Source organism: Strongylocentrotus purpuratus, unplaced genomic scaffold, assembly GCF_000002235.5.
Source record: "Strongylocentrotus purpuratus isolate Spur 01 unplaced genomic scaffold, Spur_5.0 spur5_scaffold_3, whole genome shotgun sequence".
In the NCBI taxonomy this organism is placed as follows: Eukaryota; Metazoa; Echinodermata; class Echinoidea; order Camarodonta; family Strongylocentrotidae; genus Strongylocentrotus; species Strongylocentrotus purpuratus.
The window spans coordinates 5,867,339-5,887,630 of record NW_022145609.1 but is presented as its reverse complement, the minus strand read 5'-3'; the positions used below and the strand labels follow the sequence as shown (position 1 = coordinate 5,887,630).

Sequence of the window (20,292 nt, the reverse complement as noted above, 5' to 3'; positions counted from 1 at the left end):
CACACTGCTTCCATTTATCGTGTATTAGCCTATGAAGACGACAAGTTTTTAGTGCACCAGCGAAATGGGGATTTTGGACTGCGCGCAGCGCGCAAAATATTTAAATTAAAATTTTGAATATTCATGAGCTCTTTTCCACTTATTAGCATATTATCGCAATGAAAAAAAGACAATGCGCATGCGTTACTATATCGACAGAATCCTAATAGGGCCGGATAAATGTAGAACAAAAGTCAGAGAGTGTTGGGGAGGGGGGTGGGGGGGGAGGGGGGGGGGGGGGGGGGGGAGACTTTTAAATGGTTGAATTAGTTGGGGCCACAAACTTCACTGTCACCAGGATGGAAAGTACATTTTAAAAAATTCAGTTCAGTTAAAAGGCAAAAATAATGACCCCATTTCACTCAATTCATTTTTTACCTCTTTTTTTTGTTTGTTTATTAACTTAAAGACCTTGACCGGAGCGTAAACAACCATACATCCACAGACGGCTAATGAAACACAAAATACAAATACAAGAAAGAAAAAATTAAATACCCTTTCATTACTGAGAAAAATGAAAATTACAGTACAACTGCCGCCCCCTCCCAAATTCGCCTCGGTCAAGAGCCCCCGCGCCGCACGGACTTGGGTGACGTCATTTCGTGTAGACTCGAATTGTTTGCTATAATTCTTCGCCGCGCGATGTTCGAGATCTACATTGATTTTGCGTACCGTGAATCCTTTCTGCTTTTTATCGATTGAAGTTTGAGAAGTTTTGAGAAGTCTTTCTAAAGAGAATGGCTACCCCAGTCGTCAGGGCAGATGCACAAGATGATTTAGTTATGGAATTTGAGTGTGAGGAGGATGGCAGTTGCGGGGAAAGCGGTGAAAATGACAGTGTCAGTGGTAGTAGTGACAGTCCGGACAGTACTGGCAGCAGCAGTGATACCGACAGCGATGCAAGTGATGCAGACGCCGGAGAACACGGGCGTATCGTCGAGTGGGAGTATGAGCCTTTACCTCGATCGTGGTGAACCTGGGCAAAATGTTGGCGATGCTGGAAGGGCCAACAACGCAAATCGGCTTCATGAAAATGTCGAGGATTGGTAATTAAGACTTATAAGCTTATTGAATTTGTTGTGCATTCTAAATATTTATTCCCCCCCCAAAATTGAAATCAAATACCGTAGATCTCTAGACTCGGTCATAAATGGCATGTCTAATTCTAAAGTTAACTTGTTAAAATGATTCTCTAGATCTATGTCTGCGCACCTAAAATTCGACCTCGATTTCATTACACAGTAAGATATTATTTTTAGAATCATCATTGTTATTCCGTTCTTCATATTCTAATGATTACTGAAACAAAAAAACTCGACAAATTATTCACAAGAACAATTTTTTTTAACGAATTTCAGACGGGCTCGTCATTTTGTGTAGCAAAACTGAAAAGTGCCCATGTCTACGCACTCACTATTTTGCACGCAATTCAATCAAGCACAGTGAAGTTTCATACCAGGGACAACCCCCTGTTCAGACTTTTCTTTTTTGACAATGATTGAAATTTTCAGGGTGGCAAATGAAACTTGCTAAAACTCATTTTTAATCTTCCCAATTATTTTCACAAATTTTGGTATCTAAATGAATTGTTGAGGTTAAGATTGAAAATTGGTGTCAGTTTGATGTTTTGTTCTATAAATATCGCGCATTTACGTGGGTGCGCAGACATAGGCACTGCCTTGGGCACTCTTACCATACTACGACTACGAGAACGATGTCATTTTTATATTTATCAGGAAGCTGTAATAAAATATTTATAAAATTATAGTAGGTGTATTGATTTTTGTTTGAATCTTTCTGTATTTCAAGGTGTACATGTGGAAGATGTCGTGTGCCTCCATCTTTCAATGAAGGTGATTGTGTCTGTTGTCAGGAAATTGCAGAGGTCAAGGCAGAGGCTGATCGACAGGGTTCAAGTTGTCTGGTGGATTCTGAGGAGTTTGAGCCGGCCATCCTAAATGCGACAACATTGTACATCGGATGGATGGAGTACACAGATAGGTGGCGCCGAGCAGCCAAAGCATTTGGGGACAGGAACAATGAGTAAGTTATGTTTCTCCTTTTCATCATTTTGGCAAGGGCAAAAAAATAAATGGATTGATTTTGAAAGTTTATTGGGTAAAACTTTTCAAAACGAATTGAGTCACCGCAAGATGAATTACTAGTTTTGACCAAAATTCTTGCCTGGTGACCACTGGTGTACTAGCTGCCTTATCTGCAGGTGCTTCGGGGCACTTTTTCAGGAAATGTATACAAATAGGCAAGAATGACCACCGGTTTGTGAGTTTTAGCATGTTACCCCCCCCCCCCCCCCCCAATAATCTGTAGTTATGAAACACAAACTTTATATGCGATTTTGAATGTTGCCCCCCACCGCCCGACAAACAATGACTAACCCTTGGTCATTTTAGTTTTTTTTAATCATTTTTATTTTCCTGAATTAATTAATAAAGAATTAATATTTTGACATCAAATCATCTATCCTAAGAAAAATAATGAAATTTTTTTATTGCTTTTTATTTTACAGAAAATACAGGTATGTGGCCTACAGGAAAGTCGTGAGATGGTGTTGGGGCTGGCTCGGGAAGGACATCAGGGTGCAACTGCCAGCATGTGTCCATGCCTCAATAATGGAAGCGTATCCTGATGGACGTGGTCAGTACAAAGGGACCATCCTGCGTCGGTTGAGATGAGGATGTAACATCAACTATTGTCTTGCGAACTTTGAATGACTGTCATCTTCTATGTGATTGTCAGCCATCTTCTGTACGTTATTTGTGATCATCGGCTTTCATCTTCATATTCATCACAAATACTATTGTTTGAACTTCTCATGATGGTATGGTTGCTATGAACTTTGATCTCGACATTTGATTCTAATTTCCAAGAGCTGATATTCGAACTTTTGCAAAACTGTGATCAAGCAACGATTTCTTATGAGGAAGAATGTTGAAATCTATATAAACAAGCAACAACAAAAAAAAAAAAAAAACACAACATGCCTTGTTCCTTCTCTTTTGTTATACACCCTGCAATGTAATTTGTTTTAATAATTTGAGCATTTCATATACAGTCAACCTGCCGAGTCAGAAAAGGGGAGAGAAAGAGAAAATGAAATTGAAAGAGAAAACGAAATTGAGAGAAAGAGAAATAACAGCATGGACACAACAAAGATAGACAGAGGAATAATGAGAGTAAGAGAAGGGAATTGCGGTTGACGAAATTTCAAATGTGTGATAAATGGTAAGCATCGTAATAAATCCAGGAAATCCTTTATTTTGCATCAAATCTATCCTCCCAAAAAGGATAAACCTTAACCCTATCTCCCACTCTGTCCCTCTTCCTCTCTCTTTCTCCTCTTCCACCCTCCACATTCCCATCTCTCTATCCCACTTCCTCTCTCTGTTTCCTCTTCCATATTTCCATCTCTCACTCTGTCCCTCCTCTCTTTCTCCTCCTCCACATTCCCATCTCTCACTCTGTCCCTCCTTCTCCTCTTCCACCCTCCACATTCCTATCTCTCACTCTGTCCCTCCTTCTCCTCTTCCACCCTCCACATTCCCATCTCTCACTCTGTCCCTCCTTCTCCTCTTCCTCCACATTCCCATCTCTCACTCTCTCCCTCTGCCTCTCTTTTCCTCCTCCACCCTCCACATTCCCATCTCTCACTCTTTCACAATCTCTCTTTCTCCTCTTCCATCCATCACATTCCCATCTCTCACTCTTTCACAATCTCTCTTTCTCCTCTTCCATCCATCACATTCTCTCACTCTATCCCTATTGGTATCTATCTTTATCCCTCTTCTTCCTTCACATTCTCTATCTCACTCTCATTTTCACAGCAATTTCCATCTTTAAATTATGAAGCTTCCTACAAGACACCTATAATAGAAATAAACAAACAAGATTTGTGTTCCTTTAGATGAATTTTTGTTTACCTTTGCTCAAAATATTATCAGAACATCCCATTGACGGTTTTTCCCTCCAATCATTTTCTTCTCTGTTTGTGCAATATATTTCAAAATGATGCACCATTGGAACAAAAACTTTGATGCAACATGTACATTACATTCATCCTTATTTTATGTAAAGTTTACAGGATAGATGACTATTTTTATTATATCTGCAAGGATGATTATTTTTCAATCTTTTATAACCAGGTTTTAGGACAAACAGGAAACCGCTGTTAGGAAAAAAAGTATGGATGCGATGAAGTATCATCACAATGTTTCCTCTTCTGTGATAATATGGCATGATCTTTAAAACTACTAACTTTGAAAATGAATAACACAATTCACCTCGGCAGAAAAGGGAAAAAATCAAAAACAAAAAATAAAGTCATATCTGGTGCAATACATCAAATGGTTCTTGAATAAGAACAGTTTAGATGAAGAAAAAAAATGCATTTTTTTATTTTTTATTTTTTGCAAATAAGAAGCAAAAAGCATTGGCCAAGATGAAGGACTGTGAGAAAAATCAGATTATATTTGGTGCCAAATTCATGATCAACAGTGATTTACTTAGTGTTTATGAAAATCTAGTGCATATGCTTCAGAAATTGTTTTTAATTGAACTAAAAATGTAAGTTTTACAAATTTAATAAGTATTTTACCTATTAAAACCAATGACTATTGATGTGTACCATGGACTTTGGCTTGTGTAAGTATGTACAAGCTTACAGACAAGTTTCTAGTGCTTTACACTCACATAGAATCGGAATCCACTACTCACTTGCATAGAGTACTTCCATGTTACTCTCCATAATTATACTGGCATAAACATAATTTAGGGTCTATGAAAAACATGTCTTGTACTGAAATAAAACAATCAGTGGTTAATGTTCAGGTAGCTGACACATTCATCATAGTTTCTATCACCAAAAGAACTAGTTTCTATCGCCAAAGCGATGATGTTGTTCAAAAGCTTGCACGGCTTCTCCATTGTCGGGGTGATGATGAGAGGCACTCCGTGCTGGTTGAGGCTGTAGCTCCTCCATGTTGTCTCTGAGCTGCTCCCTGTTTTCCACCAGTTCTACGACAACTCTCATCAGGGCTTTCACATAACCTACAAGATAAAATCCAAAACTATACCTTGAAAATTCATCTATACGGTGTTAAAAAAATACATTTTGATAAGAGGAAAAAAGGAAAAGAGAAAAATAAGAACATAAGAAGAGAAAACTCTTTTTCTCACAAATATTGAATTACCTAATTTTACACACTATTTGTAGGTGGATGACCAATCAAATACCAATGGCATGCACATGTTCTTTGCTGAATAGGTAGTTCACTGACTTGGGGACTGACATATATGCCTGTTTCTGCTTGCTATTCAATATTACACATTTGCAGAAAGTAACCCAATACATGTTTATAATTATCAATTTAATCAACAGATTAAATTAAGGGCATATAGGCCACAAGAATCTACTAATTTGAATTCTATTGATCATGAAGTAATAAAAGATTTCTATATATAATTGAGCTCTTTTGTTGAATATTGATATCATTCACTAGACATGTGGCTACTTACCACATGTGCCAGCTGTCAGCACTCTCTCCACTGTGTGGCCTCCTTCCTTCGAGCGTGGATACTTCAACCTGTACACTGGGTTCCCTTCGGCATCAACAGCCTGGGCTCTATCACAATTTTTGTTCCAATGTAGGACAGCCAAATATAATCTGAAAAGAGTGAAGTTAAAAATAAAGGTCACATGAATAACATACTTGTGACAGTTGATTTTATCTTTTTGGTAATGTAATGTCTACCTACTCTCCAATAAGTGAAGGCAAGAGTTAGTGTAAAAAGCATGTGTTACAAATAATAAATAAAAAAAAATAAAAAAAAACCAACAAAATATGAAATAGAAAGAACCTGGCTATAACAAAAAGAAAATAATAAATTTAAAACATAAAACCAATAAAATCAAATTCAAAAGAAGAAGAAGAAGAAACAACACTGCCCTCTGTGACGTTCTTGTTAAATTTATATTAGGGGAGCATAATGTTGATGAATTAATTGCCTAATTTACCTGCACTTCATCCCTTGATATGAGTATACAAGCAACTTGGGGCAAAAGTGAAGGAGGATGTTGTGGAATGATTCAACCTTGCTGGTTTGGGCATGTGGGGACATCATCCCAATGTCGTTCATCAGTCTGGTCCTCAGCCATTCCTCTCGAAGCTTGTCGTACACCTTTGTACCTGTAATAAGATTGGGAATATAATATATGCGGTAAAGGTGAAGGAGAGTTCATTTAAATAGTTAGCAATCATGATCTCGGCATTTCCAAGCATCTCATCCCTTCGCCAAAACTATTTTTTCATTCCACAATGAATATTAATCATTTAGAAAATTGCACCAAAAAAAATATGAATGTCATGATCAAAATTGAACTAAATTAAACTTGAATGTACATTATTAAAATAAATGTAAATATTTTGCTCGCATTTTGACAAACATCTTCAAAGTATTATTACACCGTATGCATATAAATAAGGATTTTACCCACATCCAAACAAAAAGAACAACTTGAGGCTAGTTTCATAGAAAAAAAAAAGCAAAGTTAATCTGTAGTTGGATAAAAAAAAAGAAACAAAGTCAACAACAAATGACCGATGATTTTGTTTTAATAATCATCCCTGGCAACAACACTAGATCTAGACTCTAGACCATTTTGATTTGAATAAAAACAGTGTTTTCATCACGAGAAAGTATCAAGAAGAGGCACCCATGTGATTTCTGACATCAATTCAAAATAATTTAGTTCCTGGCTTCACTGTACTGCAGTGCACTGCCACTGGGCGGCACGAGTCCAAGGCCTAGATTCTACCAATTCTACCTAGTTTTCTTTTTCTTCTTTTTTAGGCCCAATTCTTCTTCAAAATCTCCATTTCATCTTCTTCTTATTTTTCATTGTTTACAGACTATATTCTACTTCTAGACAATAAAACAATGTAGATCTAAATAATTCTTTGATTTAATGCTGGTAAACCATGCAAAAGGAAAGGCTATCTGTGCGATAAAAGCGAGCGAAACTTAGTTTTGTTCGAGAAATATTCCACGACCACCAGCATGACACGGCGCGGCAAGTCAGGCCGGGCCGGCCGCGGCCCGAGTGCTCTCGCGAGGCTCAGCGATAGATTGCTGAAAGTTGTGCAATCGCAGACCGAGGCAGGCAGCCAGCAGCGCGGGCAAATGATTCGTTTCAATCTAATTTAGTGGAAATTTGGGGTCGATATTCCATATTACGTAGCGTGAAATTAATACAGATATAAAATGTCAACATTCTAATCGTAAAATGTCCAAATACAGCTTCGACATTGATATTTACAACAACAAAAAAAGAGAGAAGAAAACTTCACATACCGACCACCATGCGAAGAACCAGCTGCAATACCGAGTGGCCAAATAACCTACACGTTATGATGTCATCAGAAACGGGTAGAAACGGCCACCGGCTAGCGCAGCCGAAACTAAATCTCCGGGTGCCCCTCTCAAATCCGTGAATCCTGGGGTTCGGATGCTAAATACTTCTTTCAGAGGCCGTGGAATCTCGAGAAGTTTGCATTTTCATATTCAGTAAATATTCACGAGTCCGTAGGTATATAATTTGTCTACATAATGCTCTGCTCCGGTCAAGGTCTTTAAATATTTTTTAAATCAGACAAATTGCACCGATCATTTAGCCCACTTTACAAGTGATATTTTCATATTGTTAGTGTCCAATTAATGAATCATTCTCACCTCGACTTCAATGATCTTCATATTGTGCCCCATCCCAATGAAATTTCAATTTTGTCTCGTTCTTTTCATTCTTGCATTCGTCGCCACTGATTTTTTTTTAATTCCCCCTCCCCCCAACAGTAACATTTTCAATACAGAGACCCCTTCTAATAGTGACATTTCCATAGGCTCTATTACCTATTACCTATGCTTTCATCATTTCAGCATCGACTTCTTCTTTATTTAACCCCCCCTCCCCTCATCTTTATTGTAAACCATTTTTTATACTGCATTTATACATTAGTCTTGCCCACTCTCTTGTTACATTTCCGCTTTCTCTCTCATTAGGAAAGATGGTTAAATCTATCTCGCTGATGCCAGATATAAACAAACATCAAAAGGTCGAACACCATACTCAATTCTACACAAGACTGCATCAGCCCCATCTCACCTCAGTCATACAGCATTATCATTACAGAGTGCCTACATCATCATAATCACCAGCATCATCACATATATTTCACAAAATAAGAAAATGAAAAGAACAGAATTCAGCAGTATTAACTGATTTATTAACATTTATGAACTCATTTATCAACATATTTTGTTTCTATAAAGTCTTTTTAAATCCAACATGACATCAACAAAATGATGACAAATGGATGGGGGGAGGGGGGGGGGGGTGCTGTCTCTTGAATTCAAATCTTTCAGTTGTAAAAATTTACTGTAGATTTTGAAGAAAAAAATATTCCAATAATATCAACATGCTATTTTATTATGTAAAGCACAGGTATATACTGAGTTTTATGAGTACTTTATCTTACATTGGACAATATTGTTGTTGTTTTTACTACTACCTGTATTATCATTATTATTACTGCTATTATCATGATCATTGTCATTATTGTTACTATTTTTAATAGTGTTATTATTATTAATATTAATTATATTAATACAGTCTTACTATTGAACTACATCATTTTATCCCCCCCCCCCCCCCTTCAATTTACTATCCAGTTCAGCATCCCTCATATTTTTGTCAGAACTTGACTCAAGATTAAATATATCAAAAAACTATGTTACATGTACACGCATTTAAAAGAACAAATGATTACTTTCATGATCCTCGATATATCTTCTTCTTCTTCTTCTGGTAATCTTCAAAAGGCGTTGTAGCCTATCACGAAGATGAACTAATACTAAAGATTACAAGTGGTGTGAGGAAGACAGATTGTTTCTAAGTGGGATAAGGATAATAGATGCCTCAGAAGTAGTCCCTGGCAGTTCTCTGGACTGTCAGCATGCACTATATTTGCTGGAAGTCAGTTCCATTAACTTTGGGACAGAGTGTTGGGCAAATACAAACTTGTCTACCTATGTCGCTTCTGGCTTGGTGCAACTGGAGGGTCATGTCATGCTACTTCCTGCTCGTGATTTGTTAAAGCCCGTTTGGTCTAGTTTGGTCTGGGGGATAAGACCACCCTGCAAGGTCACTGACAGGTGGTTATCTCATCAAATCAGCTCTCAATTAATATAAGAAAAAGAGGATCATGGGGGACCAACAGGCACAGATTAGGCATTGTTTGCTATATAGAGGGCGCAAGTAGGTATAAGTAGTGCAGTGGGAAAATTTTCAAGGAAGAGCGGAGAGACCATCGACTATCTTGTGCACCATTCCCAGTCTTCTTGCAGAGTGCCTTGTAGTTGTAGATATAGTAGGCAACTAAAAGGTGCTGATCATCTCAGTCAAACTGCTGCTTCTCTTGTGGTCCCCATTGTGAAGTAGCGTCCTGGACATCTGAGATGTTGCAGGGATCCCAGACACCGGAACAGTTCTCAAGATGAGGGTGGACTAGGGACTTGTACAAAAGAAGCCTGGGTATCAAACCTTCTGCATGGGACAACCTGAATAATAAAAACAAAAAGAGAGGAGAAATCAAATAAGATTAAAACTGCTGCATTATATTGGATTTTCAAAAATAGTACCTCCCCACTTTTGTTTAGGTCTTGCATTTTAATTTTACTAAAAAATGATAAACTTATGTCTATCTGATAGGGCCTTTTTTAAGAGAAGAGTAATGGTTTAGATGTATTTCCAATTATTTTAAAAGTAATTTCCAATTTATTTTAAGTTATTATTTGCTAGACTTTTGTGAACAAAAGTTTGTTAGATATAATGTAATATTTAGGAAAAAATGCCTTTGAGTATGTCTTTTAATATGCTGAGAGAATAAACTGTAGCAACACCATAGTTTGTCACCTAAATAAAGCTAGAGAATAAATGAGAATTACCAGATATAATGCAACACAAGATGACAGTTCCCCAAATCTTTGTATATAGTCCAAGTCGAGTGCGGTGTTCGCATGGGCTTAGATTATACAGCCTGAATATTTTCGAACTTCATAAAAACATACCTTGCCAGAGTTCAACTTAGGTGTCTTGTTCCTGATTAGATCTACACCATAACATTTGATGATCAGGTCCTGGTGCTCTTTGTTGCACTTCTGTGATCATTATCTGCTTCTTTGTTCCATAGGATCTACAATTAAAAGAAAACAGAAACTTAGTAAGGTTCCTGCTAAATATCAAATGCATGCAAGCATTAGTTATCAGTTTATAACTTTGTTCATGTCCTAGAGAAAGAAATATCCATGTCATATGTAGGGTTGGATCCAGAATTCTCACCAACATAAAAGGGGTGGCATAAAATCCTGAAAATAAACCAATTATTTCAAACAAGGTACAATGACATAACTAAGAGCGAAATCAGGGGAAGTGGGAGGGGGGGGGGGGAGGAGATACCTTTTTTTGTTTTGTTTTTGTTGTTGTTGGTAGATCTAGCCTAGATCTACATTCAAACTAAGCTGAATCTGGACCTGGATCACAATAATGACACATGCGCACGACTAGTCTAGTAGTGGAGCAAAACGAGCCTAGACCCATGGCTATGGAAGTCTTTGCTAAGCTATGGCATAACACAAGCTATAGATCTAGATCTAATTGCCTATTTTTAATATTATTAGTAGACCCTACTAGTAGGGGGCTTTAGACCTACATCTAGACCTGTCCCTATGCCACATCTGAATAAGGGGACACAGAATGATTGTGCACCCCCCCCCCCCCTCCATAACTTCCACATTGACCCACCTAAACCAGGCATTTAGGTCTAGGTCTATTTAGTCTTTTTTTTTTATTAGAATGCATTAGGCCTAGAATCTAGCCCTAGATATAGGTCTATACTAGATGCGGGGTTAATTGCTGTTTATACTAAGTTAAGTGCTAGATCTAGACTAGATCTAGACGGTAGACCTAGCCTAGCCTAGGCTCTGCTTAAATAGCCTTAGCCCGAATTTTTCTGTCTCTTTCGTTCGTTAGCCTCTGATTTGGGTAGGGTCAGCTAAAGAGAGGAGCCGACCCTACCCAAATCAGAGGCTAACGAACGAAAGAGACAGAAAATTCAGGCTAGACTATGCTATGAATACTAGTCTAGAGCTAGAGTAGAGGTCTAGGCTTTACAGTAACACACTGTAAAGTTATAGCCACGCCAGCTCAGGATACGCAGTCGCTTCTTGGTGGAGTGTTACAGCCGGCTAGCACCGGCGAATTGAAAATCATAAACCGCTCGACGAGATCTCGTCGGCTTGGACTAGCAATGAGCCATTTGCGCAGTCTACAACAGGTCCACATCTACGACCGATTACTATCGGTAATCAAGCTATGAACTGAACTTAAAATTATGAGATGTGCTCTAATGAAATAACCTACGGTAAAATCCTGATTGTTTCTAAAAATATTACCGTCGATGACTTATATTAGAGTTCATTCAATCAGTTAATATTCTTTGGTCAGAAGAAAGAAAAGAGGAAGGGGTAGGGGGTTAACCGGGTAATACGTTGTGACAATGCGGAGAGCCGCTCACTGCAAGGACGAACACATCACAACCATTTCAGAGACCTTCACACAAAATGGATCTTTACTTACTTTTCTTGATATCATAGGGTATCACTTCGATGTCAATGTTCGCCTGAATATTTTCTGCTTCACTGAGATGTACTTGACAAACTTCTATTATAATAGAAATTCACTTAAAAGAAAAATGTTTCATTGTTCGTAATTGAATAACTTGAAAGTTGCAGTTCATACAACCGCCATTTTCGTGGTCAAATCGTAGGGAATTCTGGGAATGCAAAAAATGTTTTATGCATGACCTAATACATAAAACATTTTGTCGATGGCCAATCAACAAACAGAAGTTGGCGTATTTTTGACGTCATTGCTCATGAATATTCATTGACCCTCCAAAACCGTCGTTCAAATCGGACAAAACCCCCATAATGCATCCAATGCAAAACCTATGAAATGTCAAAGGTCACGATTTTAGTTGGCCCTCTAGTCCTCCTACGGAGGACATACTGTGTATGATCCATAGAGATATATACTTAATAAGGCTAGAGTGCGGACTCGTCATACGCGCCCGTTCAAAGCTCTGTGCGCGCATGGAGCGCGGTCCGCCATTACTAAGGAGGGCACAACATCGAGAAATACCCGGATGTTCCATCGAAACTGTGCTACTGATAAGCAATGTGAAGCTTCATTTTTCGGTTGATTTATCGGTTTTCGAGTATGAAACGTTATAATTGTGATATTTTGCATAATGCATGAACCCTAATCATGCCTCAGTCATGGTATCTGGTGTAGGTCAAGATTAATTACGGATGTTATGGTGAGGTAAAAGGGACACAAAAAGCTATTATATTTCAGTATATCTTCAATTTTTCTTCCTCTTTGTCAATATAAAACTGTGATATTATGACATTAAATATTACTTGGCTTTCAACCAATCAGAATCAAGCATTTGGGACTTGTATTTGATATTTATGTCATGATATTAAACAAAGTTTTATGCTACAGGGCCAATGCCTGGGGCCAATGTCTTTCTAATTCAGTTATTATGAGAGCCAGGGTTTATTGATTTAAAACGCTTTAAAAGTAATATATTAATTTTATGTTTATGGCTATTATAAACAGATTAATACTTATAGATTTGGGATAGAGATGGGTATTTAGATAGCTAGACACATAAATAGATGGATAGATAGATATAATATAGAAGGATAGGTAGATAATAGAAATGCAGATATAGGACGATACTGAAGATAGGAAGAGGGGGAAGGAAAGAATAATACACATTTATTTAAAAAAAATTATGTTATTTACTCATCCAATCATTCATCCATCCATCCAAACATTCTTTTTCTTCTTCTCTCACTCATTTTATATCAAATTCACACCTTATGTCTTTCACCTATTCTCTATAAAATCTCTATATGTCTGAAAGAATAATTCAATTTTTTACAGTTCACTATAAATATATATGAATATTCTTTAAAAACAGCTGATCATTGATGTAATAATTATTTATTCACACCACTTTTTTTCTCCATAAATAATATTCTCCTTGATACATATTTTCTTCATCAACCAGTTTTAGAGAATAAACTTATAATTAAATTGAAGAAAAAAAATGAATAAATGAACCTTTTATTACACACAGCACACATGTGTTAATATTCTACAGCATAGGCATTTCAGTTTTGACATTTTATCAGACATATACTGCAATAGTACATCACAATTGAAAGGACAGACATTGCAAAAACAACACCTCAGATTTTAGCCCCAAATTTACTGTCACGGATCATAGGCAACACAACCACGACAAATTGATTCGCCACCAAATACAAGCATTACACATCCCAAAACCGCCACAATAACTCCCAAAACATAAATGTCAGGAGGCCAATGTCTATGTGTCAAGATGTCAGCGATAGCGAACACTTTATTAACTAGTCTTGGCTCCAAGCACATGCAGGCGCGTCACTTTTACTAATAATACAAAGACATTTCATCGAGTAATAAATGCAAACCAGAAATAGTAATTAAGCATATATATTCCAAGTCACCTGTATTGCTATGAAGAACTATAATTGAAGAGACTTACATCTCAGGATACTGCACTACACTATTCAGTGAAACCTCATAGTAACATGGTCTTTTGACATCATTATTCATCAGGTATAATAATAAATTTGAAACTGATTACCCTCAAATGTACACAGTAGATACAACAAGCCAAAGAGTGCACAATCTTAAGGGTTTACATCTAGTGACATTATTCCATATAATTGTTCTGTTATCAAATCTCTTCAAAAGCAGTTTTCCATTTTGAAACAAAATTCAAACCTATGTACAAAACGATCTATGGGTGTGTATATGGTGTGCAACTGTGCATTACACAAGCTTTTCAATTGCCACACATCTGTGAATTCTTCTCGTTTATTGAAAATGGGCTCACTTGATGTGAATTTCTTGCTTTTCATCTTTAATGATGTAAATCATTTGGTTGAGAGCAATCCAGACAATGTTATAAAAAAGGTCTACATGTTTATCTCAGGTTATCCATACTGTACCTGCAGAATCAAAGCACATGTAGAGTGCAAATAATTTGCAAAAATTATAGCAACTGAATCAGATACAGCAGGTACAATTATGAAGCTTATAGAGTAAATATTCAAATACAGTGTACCTCACAACAACTCAAAATTCAAGTACATTTTGTTTAACCCCTAATGTGATCAACTCTTCTAAGTTCCACTTTAGTTTGCCTTCGTGTAAAGTTAACAAACAGAAAATTATGGTTAGGTTGTGCAACTGTCACAATGTGTCCCAAGAATTTTATTTCATTACACAGAACAAAAGTCTCAGATTGTTTTTTTTTAAAAAGATTATTGAAAGCTCTCTCCAGTTTTAAACGGCTTCACAGTCAATCATCCAGAGGATAAGCTATGCAGACAAGAGGCAAAATATAAAAGACTGATCTGTCTTTGTAGTTTGTACGAATGAAGTTCTATGTTTTGTTTTTTTTCTGAAAATGCGTTCTCTCCAAAGTTGTGTTGAAGTAGGTCAAGCTGATCTTGGCTAATGAGCTTGCTTTCGTGGACTTCCTGCAAGAGAGTCCTGGTTTTTCCATCTCTCCTGTTTACCTTGTTTCACCACTTTAAGCTGTTTCTTGGCATCCTGCACTTGCTGTCTGGTTATATTCAGTTTCTAATCAACTCAGACAGAAAAAGAATAGTAATGTTCTTTTGTAATGTCATAGGGTTTCTTTGGAGGCACGGGAACACTTTCGGATGTTGTACATGGTTTTGCTGGGAGTCTTGAGCCATGGGTTTGTTTATAGGGAGGATGTCCAGGAAAGACAGTAGGCACAGCTCTAGGAAGGAAATGTGGTGTGTAACATCCTTTCCTCTCTTGGGTGTATTCCTGCATTACAATAAAAGTAAATGGAAACAATAATGAGTTTTTTCTCATAACATGACAATATTGTTCTACTATTCATGCTATTTCATGTGATTTTTAAGACTGAAACTGAAAGCAGCTTCCAGCCAAATAAATAAAATAATAATGATGTCAGCAAGTCATAAGCAAATTTGATAGAAATAGTGTAGTGTGCGGTGGGATCTTTAGGCTAGCCTAGCCTAGTTGGATAACTCCTGTGATGTGAAATATGGCAGGATAGCCTGGCTTAGACCAAAAGCTTCAGTCTCTCTACACGTATATCGTCGGTTGTTCTACTGAGATGCGTCTGGCTCCACTAGACCTCTGATTATATTATGGGGAATGTCAACAAATGTCAGTTTTATTAAAGAAATGACCCATATCAGACGGTTATTTCTGTCTAGCCTGGCTTTTGGGCTTTAGAAATTAGAGTCTAGAGTCTAGATCTAGTAGATCTAGAGTCTAGTCTAGTTAAAATAGTTGACATTTGATTTTTATCTTGAAATTAGATAAGATAAAATTAATAATATCATTTTATTCTAGACTTTTCTTTAATAGAATCAAGCTCATGGAGTTATATTTCCGAGTTGGACTCTCTGACTCTTGGAGTTGCGAGCGACTCCAGCGCAGCAGAATTTTCCCATCACCATCCCCAGAACCTTAACCCATGCCTGCCCCAGCCCGGCGGGCGTGGACTGGCGCGCTCCGCTGCTGCAGGAGCTGCCGTGGCTTGTCATGAGACAACCCGGGTACAGACTACAGTCACTGCATAAACTACATTTTTAGCTCTAAAATCTCCTTATTAATCAACATAACATTAAGAAGAACTTACTTGTGAAATTTTATGCAGTTCCCTTTCTTTCTTCGGTTCGAACATCCAAATGCAACGCACGAACCTGGCTTCTCCAATTTTTTCCACGTACGTTGTGCACAGTATCTTGTTGGGTCGTCCGTTTTTCTGCCCTCCTTAGTAATGGCGGCCACCGCTCCAGCTCGGAGCAGCAATTTGAGCGAGTACGCCCTCTAGTGTTTAGTAGTATATATCTCTATGGTATGATCGAATCTCTTTGTCTGGGCTATAATAATACCTTGCAAAATAACGAATAATTATTCTGAAGTTTAGGAAGTGCTTGTTCGCGCACGTCGCGCACTACTCCTTATGATCGTGACATCCCGGTGGGGTCACTCCCCTGCAAAGAGTGACACGTATGACCGTTACCACCAATGCATATAACCCCCTTTTGCGGTCATTTCATGGACATTTTGTGAAAATTAACCCCCTTTTTTACGTCAAAAAAAGGACAAAATCGTACTTTGGAATGCCCCCTATTTATAAGATTGTAAGGACACTTTCGCAAATTTACCCCTATTTTACCATATTCCAAGGACAAGACTCGGCTCCGAGAATTTTTCCTCCCGGTTTTCTCTTTTCCCTTCCCGGTTTTCTCTTTTCCCTTTTCCTGACCCCTATTTATCAATTTCGGGAACACCTGTGCACCCCTGTTTTCTTTATTTCGAGGAATATTTTTTCCGCAGACATTGCTTGAAATTGACCCCTTTTTCCGCGATTTTGGTAACGGTCATGCGGTCCGGAAGTCACATTGAGTGATCCCACCGGGCGTGACATACTGTATACGTGTAGGCTATACAGTTATACATACATAAACAAAAATAACACATTTCTCATGCATTATGCTGATATGAAACAATCACATTTTTTTCTTCTTTCTTCTTCTTCCTTTTTTGTCTCTCTTTTTTGGTAATATCAGGGGGGGGGTGGATTGTACAGTCCATCCCCCCTACTTCAAGCCAGGGGGGGTGCATCCCCCCATCCCCCCGGGATTTACGCCCCTGGTTATAACCCTCTCGCGCTCCCTAATTCGCCCCCCTCCCCCCCCCCCCCCCCCCTCTCTCTCTCTTTCAGCTTTTCACGTCGATAGACATTCCTAAACATAAACCTGCTATATAACCAAAACTTGGTGGAAGTAGGAGCAGATGTGCTTAAAATAATCAAACATCATCAATCGACATGATCGGTATCAGAAGCTCCAAGAGAAATGAAATGAGAAGGAGCCTAATTCGCGTCAACTACAATATTATGAGATTGGAGGTGGCTTGTGTTCCAAGTATGGTACATTGCTATCTATATATTATGCGCATTGCATTGATCTACAGAAACGTATGCAATGCTCGAGGTGCATGCCGGGAAGGCGTATGAAAGATGACGTAATGGTATCGAAATACAACAAATGATATTCATATCAATAGCGTAGTCTATTATGTAGAAGCTCTTTGTCCTTGTCTGGGAGGACAAGCACTTTAGACTGGGGCTGTAGTCTCATTTAAAGAAAGGAAAACAATTTTCGGACAGTTCAAAATAATGCTTGGAAATGGAAATTCAAATGATACCGTTTTAAAAACCAGAAAGATATGGTTTGAGGACAAGAAGCAGGATGTAATTCATTGCTCGGCAATCTTGACTGTATTTAAAACAGAGCATCCAATATACCTGATATTTAATAGTACTGTACAATGTCAATTAAATAAATATAACTAAATAAACAAACAAATATGGACTCTTTAGCCAAGACTGTGGATTTTTATTGTTGAGCACTAATGATTCTGCTCGGTCATACAGCTAGGTGGGGGAATGCTTTCAATAGACTTAAATTTGAAAGGCCCTTTGTATCACTTCGTGCAAAATGACATAGGGCGCTTCTAATAAATTTATACGAGAAGTAAAACCCTGTTCATCATTGTTTTCGTGTTGCAAAGTTGTTTACAGACTGAAAAAGGGATAGTACGGGACTGTAGAGAGTGAATATAGCTAGGAAATTATAATTGCAAATGTAAAACAACGTTGTAAACCTAGCAATAAGAGGCTCTTGAATGCAGTTTTTAAATGGACATGGCTTTGGGGCTACCCGCTACCGCCGCCAGGCTACGCTGTCGATTTCCAGCTAGCTGTCGATTGCCACTAGCTGTCGATTGCCAGCTAGCTGTCGATTGCCAGCTAGCTGTCGATTGCCAGCTAGCTGTCGATTGCCAGCTAGCTGTCGATTGCCAGCTAGCTGTCGATTGCCAGCTAGCTGTCGATTGCCAGCTAGCTGTCGATTGCCAGCTAGCTGTCGATTGCGGGGGGGGGGGGGGGGGGGTTGATTTTTCAAATTTTCGAGGGCCAAACAAAAAATAGTGCTCTCTACCACCCCCCCTCTAACCCCCCCCCCACCCCCCACCCCCCCCCTCACCCTTCCCCTCTACCACTGAGTGAAATATCGGCGGCACGATTTTTTTTTATTTCAGCACATTAAATTTCAAATTATTTCAAGTTTGGGCCCCCCTAAGAAATCCTGAATCCGCGCCGATACCCACCCCCCCCCCCCCAAAAAAAAAAAAAAATCCCAAGGCTCCCCTGTTTTTTTTTTCTACATTGCTCCCCCCCCCCCCCCGCAAAGGTCCCTATTTTTCTCATTGTTTTACATCAACAACAACAACAACAATAATATTTATTTTAAAACTCCAAAATTGGTTTGTTTTTATAAATAATAATATCTGCCCGGCAAAATATTTGAAGTATGTAGATTAAGATCATCAGACTTTATTACACTGATGAGGTGTATTGGGTTCTCTTCACTTGTCTCTTTCTGGCTCTCTTTCTCTTTCTCTCTCTCTCTCTCTCTCTCATTGGGACTGAAAAGTATTGAATGTAATAATGTTTGATAAATAGATAAAACAGGATTCCTGTCCTTCTTGTACTTCGTAAATATAATACTTTACCTTGCTTACAAGTTAATTGCAAGCTCATTGTATAGATCAATTAAGAGAATAGCAATAAATATGGACTTTGAGTGAGATCAAAATGGGTTTGACATCAGTTTTTCTTTTTCAAAGATTAAAAAAAAAGCAACAGCTGGTGTCGAACCCGATACCTTCCAGTTACCAGGCGATTGCCTACCCACTAGACTAAAGTGTCACATTGCTAATCTCCATGTTTTTTTTCTTCATACTTATACTTATTGTTGTAGATGTAGCAAAGAAAAAAACCGCAACAGCTGGGGGTCGAACCCAATACCTTCCAGTTACCAGGCGATTGCCTACCCACTAGACTAAAGTGTCACATTGCTAATCTCCATGTTTTTTTTTCATACTTATACTTATTGTTGTAGATGTAGCAAAAGAAAAAACGCAACAGCTGGGGTCGACCCGATACCTTCCAGTTATCAGACGATTGCCTACCCACTAGACTAAAGTGTCACATTGCTAATCTTCATGTATTCTTCATACTTACACTAATTGTTGTAGATGTAGCAAAAGATGTTTTCTGACTAATTCAGAGAGTCGCTTGTTAAAGAAAGAGTATTACATGCTATTTTTTCTTTGTTGAGGGGGGGGGGTGTCCCTTTAAAAAAGAGATGACAAGTCAATATTATAGAGTGAAGAAAAAAAAATAACATGGGTTTATATAAAGGAGAAACTGAGACTCGAACCGAGTACATTGCATTGTGAAGTGATCACTTTTATCCACAAGACCATTTTTGCCTCACCGTGATAACTGGTTCGCTTTTTGTTGTTAACACTTTCTGCATGCTAATGACTTTACAAAATGAGCCGATTTACTGATTTGACGCTTTCGGGATGCATTATTATCATCATTTTTGTAGTCCGATGTTTGTCAAGATTGCCCGTATTTTTTTTTCTTTCAGTTACTGATATTACTGATATAATAGTGAGGTTTTATGTTTATTTCATTTATTTGCAAACTGCTGACTTAAACTTAAAGTGATATGACAAGAGGCCACTGCCCTCACATAGTATAATGAATAGAACACGGGTCTATTCAATTCAGTATATGCTACGAATTCTATAACAGGCACCATGAATAGGAAGCTTGGCTATTCGATTCTGTTTTCAATAGCTTGCACCTGCCAATTTTTGAATAGTTACGTAACAAACTACTCAGCTCTTTCTGACATGGCATCAATAATATTAGTGAATTGAAACAAACCTGACCCTCCCTTCATTGAGTGACTTTTGTTTGTCAAATGCGAGGATTACCAAGAGGTGGTAATAATAGCATTCCTGACATTGCAACAATGACCGCTTATTTTGATGCATTGTCCCTAAACCTACCGAATGAGGCTCTTTGTCCTTGTCCTGGGAGACAAGCACTTTAGACTGGGGCTGTAGTC

At 38.1% G+C, this 20,292-nt stretch overlaps 2 protein-coding genes and 2 long non-coding RNA genes across 4 annotated transcripts; 1 reads left to right on the top strand and 3 right to left on the bottom strand.

Annotated features, from left to right (window-relative positions):
* The first annotated feature begins 457 nt into the window (after nt 1–457).
* Nucleotides 458–3,024, top strand: LOC115928710 (P2X purinoceptor 7-like). Its single transcript, XM_030996526.1, has 3 exons — nt 458–1,085; nt 1,849–2,082; nt 2,567–3,024. Exons 1-3 carry the CDS (start codon nt 844–846, stop codon nt 2,730–2,732), a joined length of 642 nt encoding a protein of 213 aa, XP_030852386.1. The 5' UTR covers nt 458–843; the 3' UTR covers nt 2,733–3,024.
* Nucleotides 3,025–3,994: 970 nt separating this feature from the next.
* On the bottom strand, nt 3,995–7,529 carry LOC752148. Its single transcript, XM_030996352.1, has 4 exons — nt 7,408–7,529; nt 6,071–6,242; nt 5,572–5,720; nt 3,995–5,103 (listed from the first exon to the last, which is right to left on the bottom strand). The coding sequence occupies exons 1-4, from the start codon at nt 7,415–7,417 to the stop codon at nt 4,925–4,927; spliced, it is 510 nt and encodes a 169-aa protein (XP_030852212.1). The 5' UTR covers nt 7,418–7,529; the 3' UTR covers nt 3,995–4,924.
* Nucleotides 7,530–8,750: 1,221 nt separating this feature from the next.
* LOC115928889 lies at nt 8,751–11,794 on the bottom strand. The gene is made up of 3 exons (XR_004066272.1): nt 11,747–11,794; nt 10,180–10,304; nt 8,751–9,669 (listed from the first exon to the last, which is right to left on the bottom strand). It is a non-coding gene; the product is annotated as an uncharacterized LOC115928889 (long non-coding RNA).
* Nucleotides 11,795–13,431: 1,637 nt separating this feature from the next.
* On the bottom strand, nt 13,432–16,149 carry LOC115928843. The gene is made up of 2 exons (XR_004066248.1): nt 15,936–16,149; nt 13,432–15,088 (listed from the first exon to the last, which is right to left on the bottom strand). It is a non-coding gene; the product is annotated as an uncharacterized LOC115928843 (long non-coding RNA).
* Between the last annotated feature and the right edge of the window lie 4,143 nt (nt 16,150–20,292).

Excerpts from the sequence above, each read along its gene's own strand:
- LOC115928710 (XM_030996526.1), top strand. The coding sequence starts at position 844 with ATGGCAGTTGCGGGGAAAGCGGTGAAAATGACAGTGTCAGTGGTAGTA. Across the intron at positions 1,086-1,848 it reads CATGAAAATGTCGAGGATTG|GTGTACATGTGGAAGATGTC; the intron begins GTAATTAAGACT and ends CTGTATTTCAAG. Across the intron at positions 2,083-2,566 it reads TTTGGGGACAGGAACAATGA|AAAATACAGGTATGTGGCCT; the intron begins GTAAGTTATGTT and ends TTTATTTTACAG.
- LOC752148 (XM_030996352.1), bottom strand. Across the intron at positions 5,721-6,070 it reads TATCAAGGGATGAAGTGCAG|ATTATATTTGGCTGTCCTAC; the intron begins GTAAATTAGGCA and ends CACTCTTTTCAG. Across the intron at positions 5,104-5,571 it reads GCTGACAGCTGGCACATGTG|GTTATGTGAAAGCCCTGATG; the intron begins GTAAGTAGCCAC and ends TTTATCTTGTAG.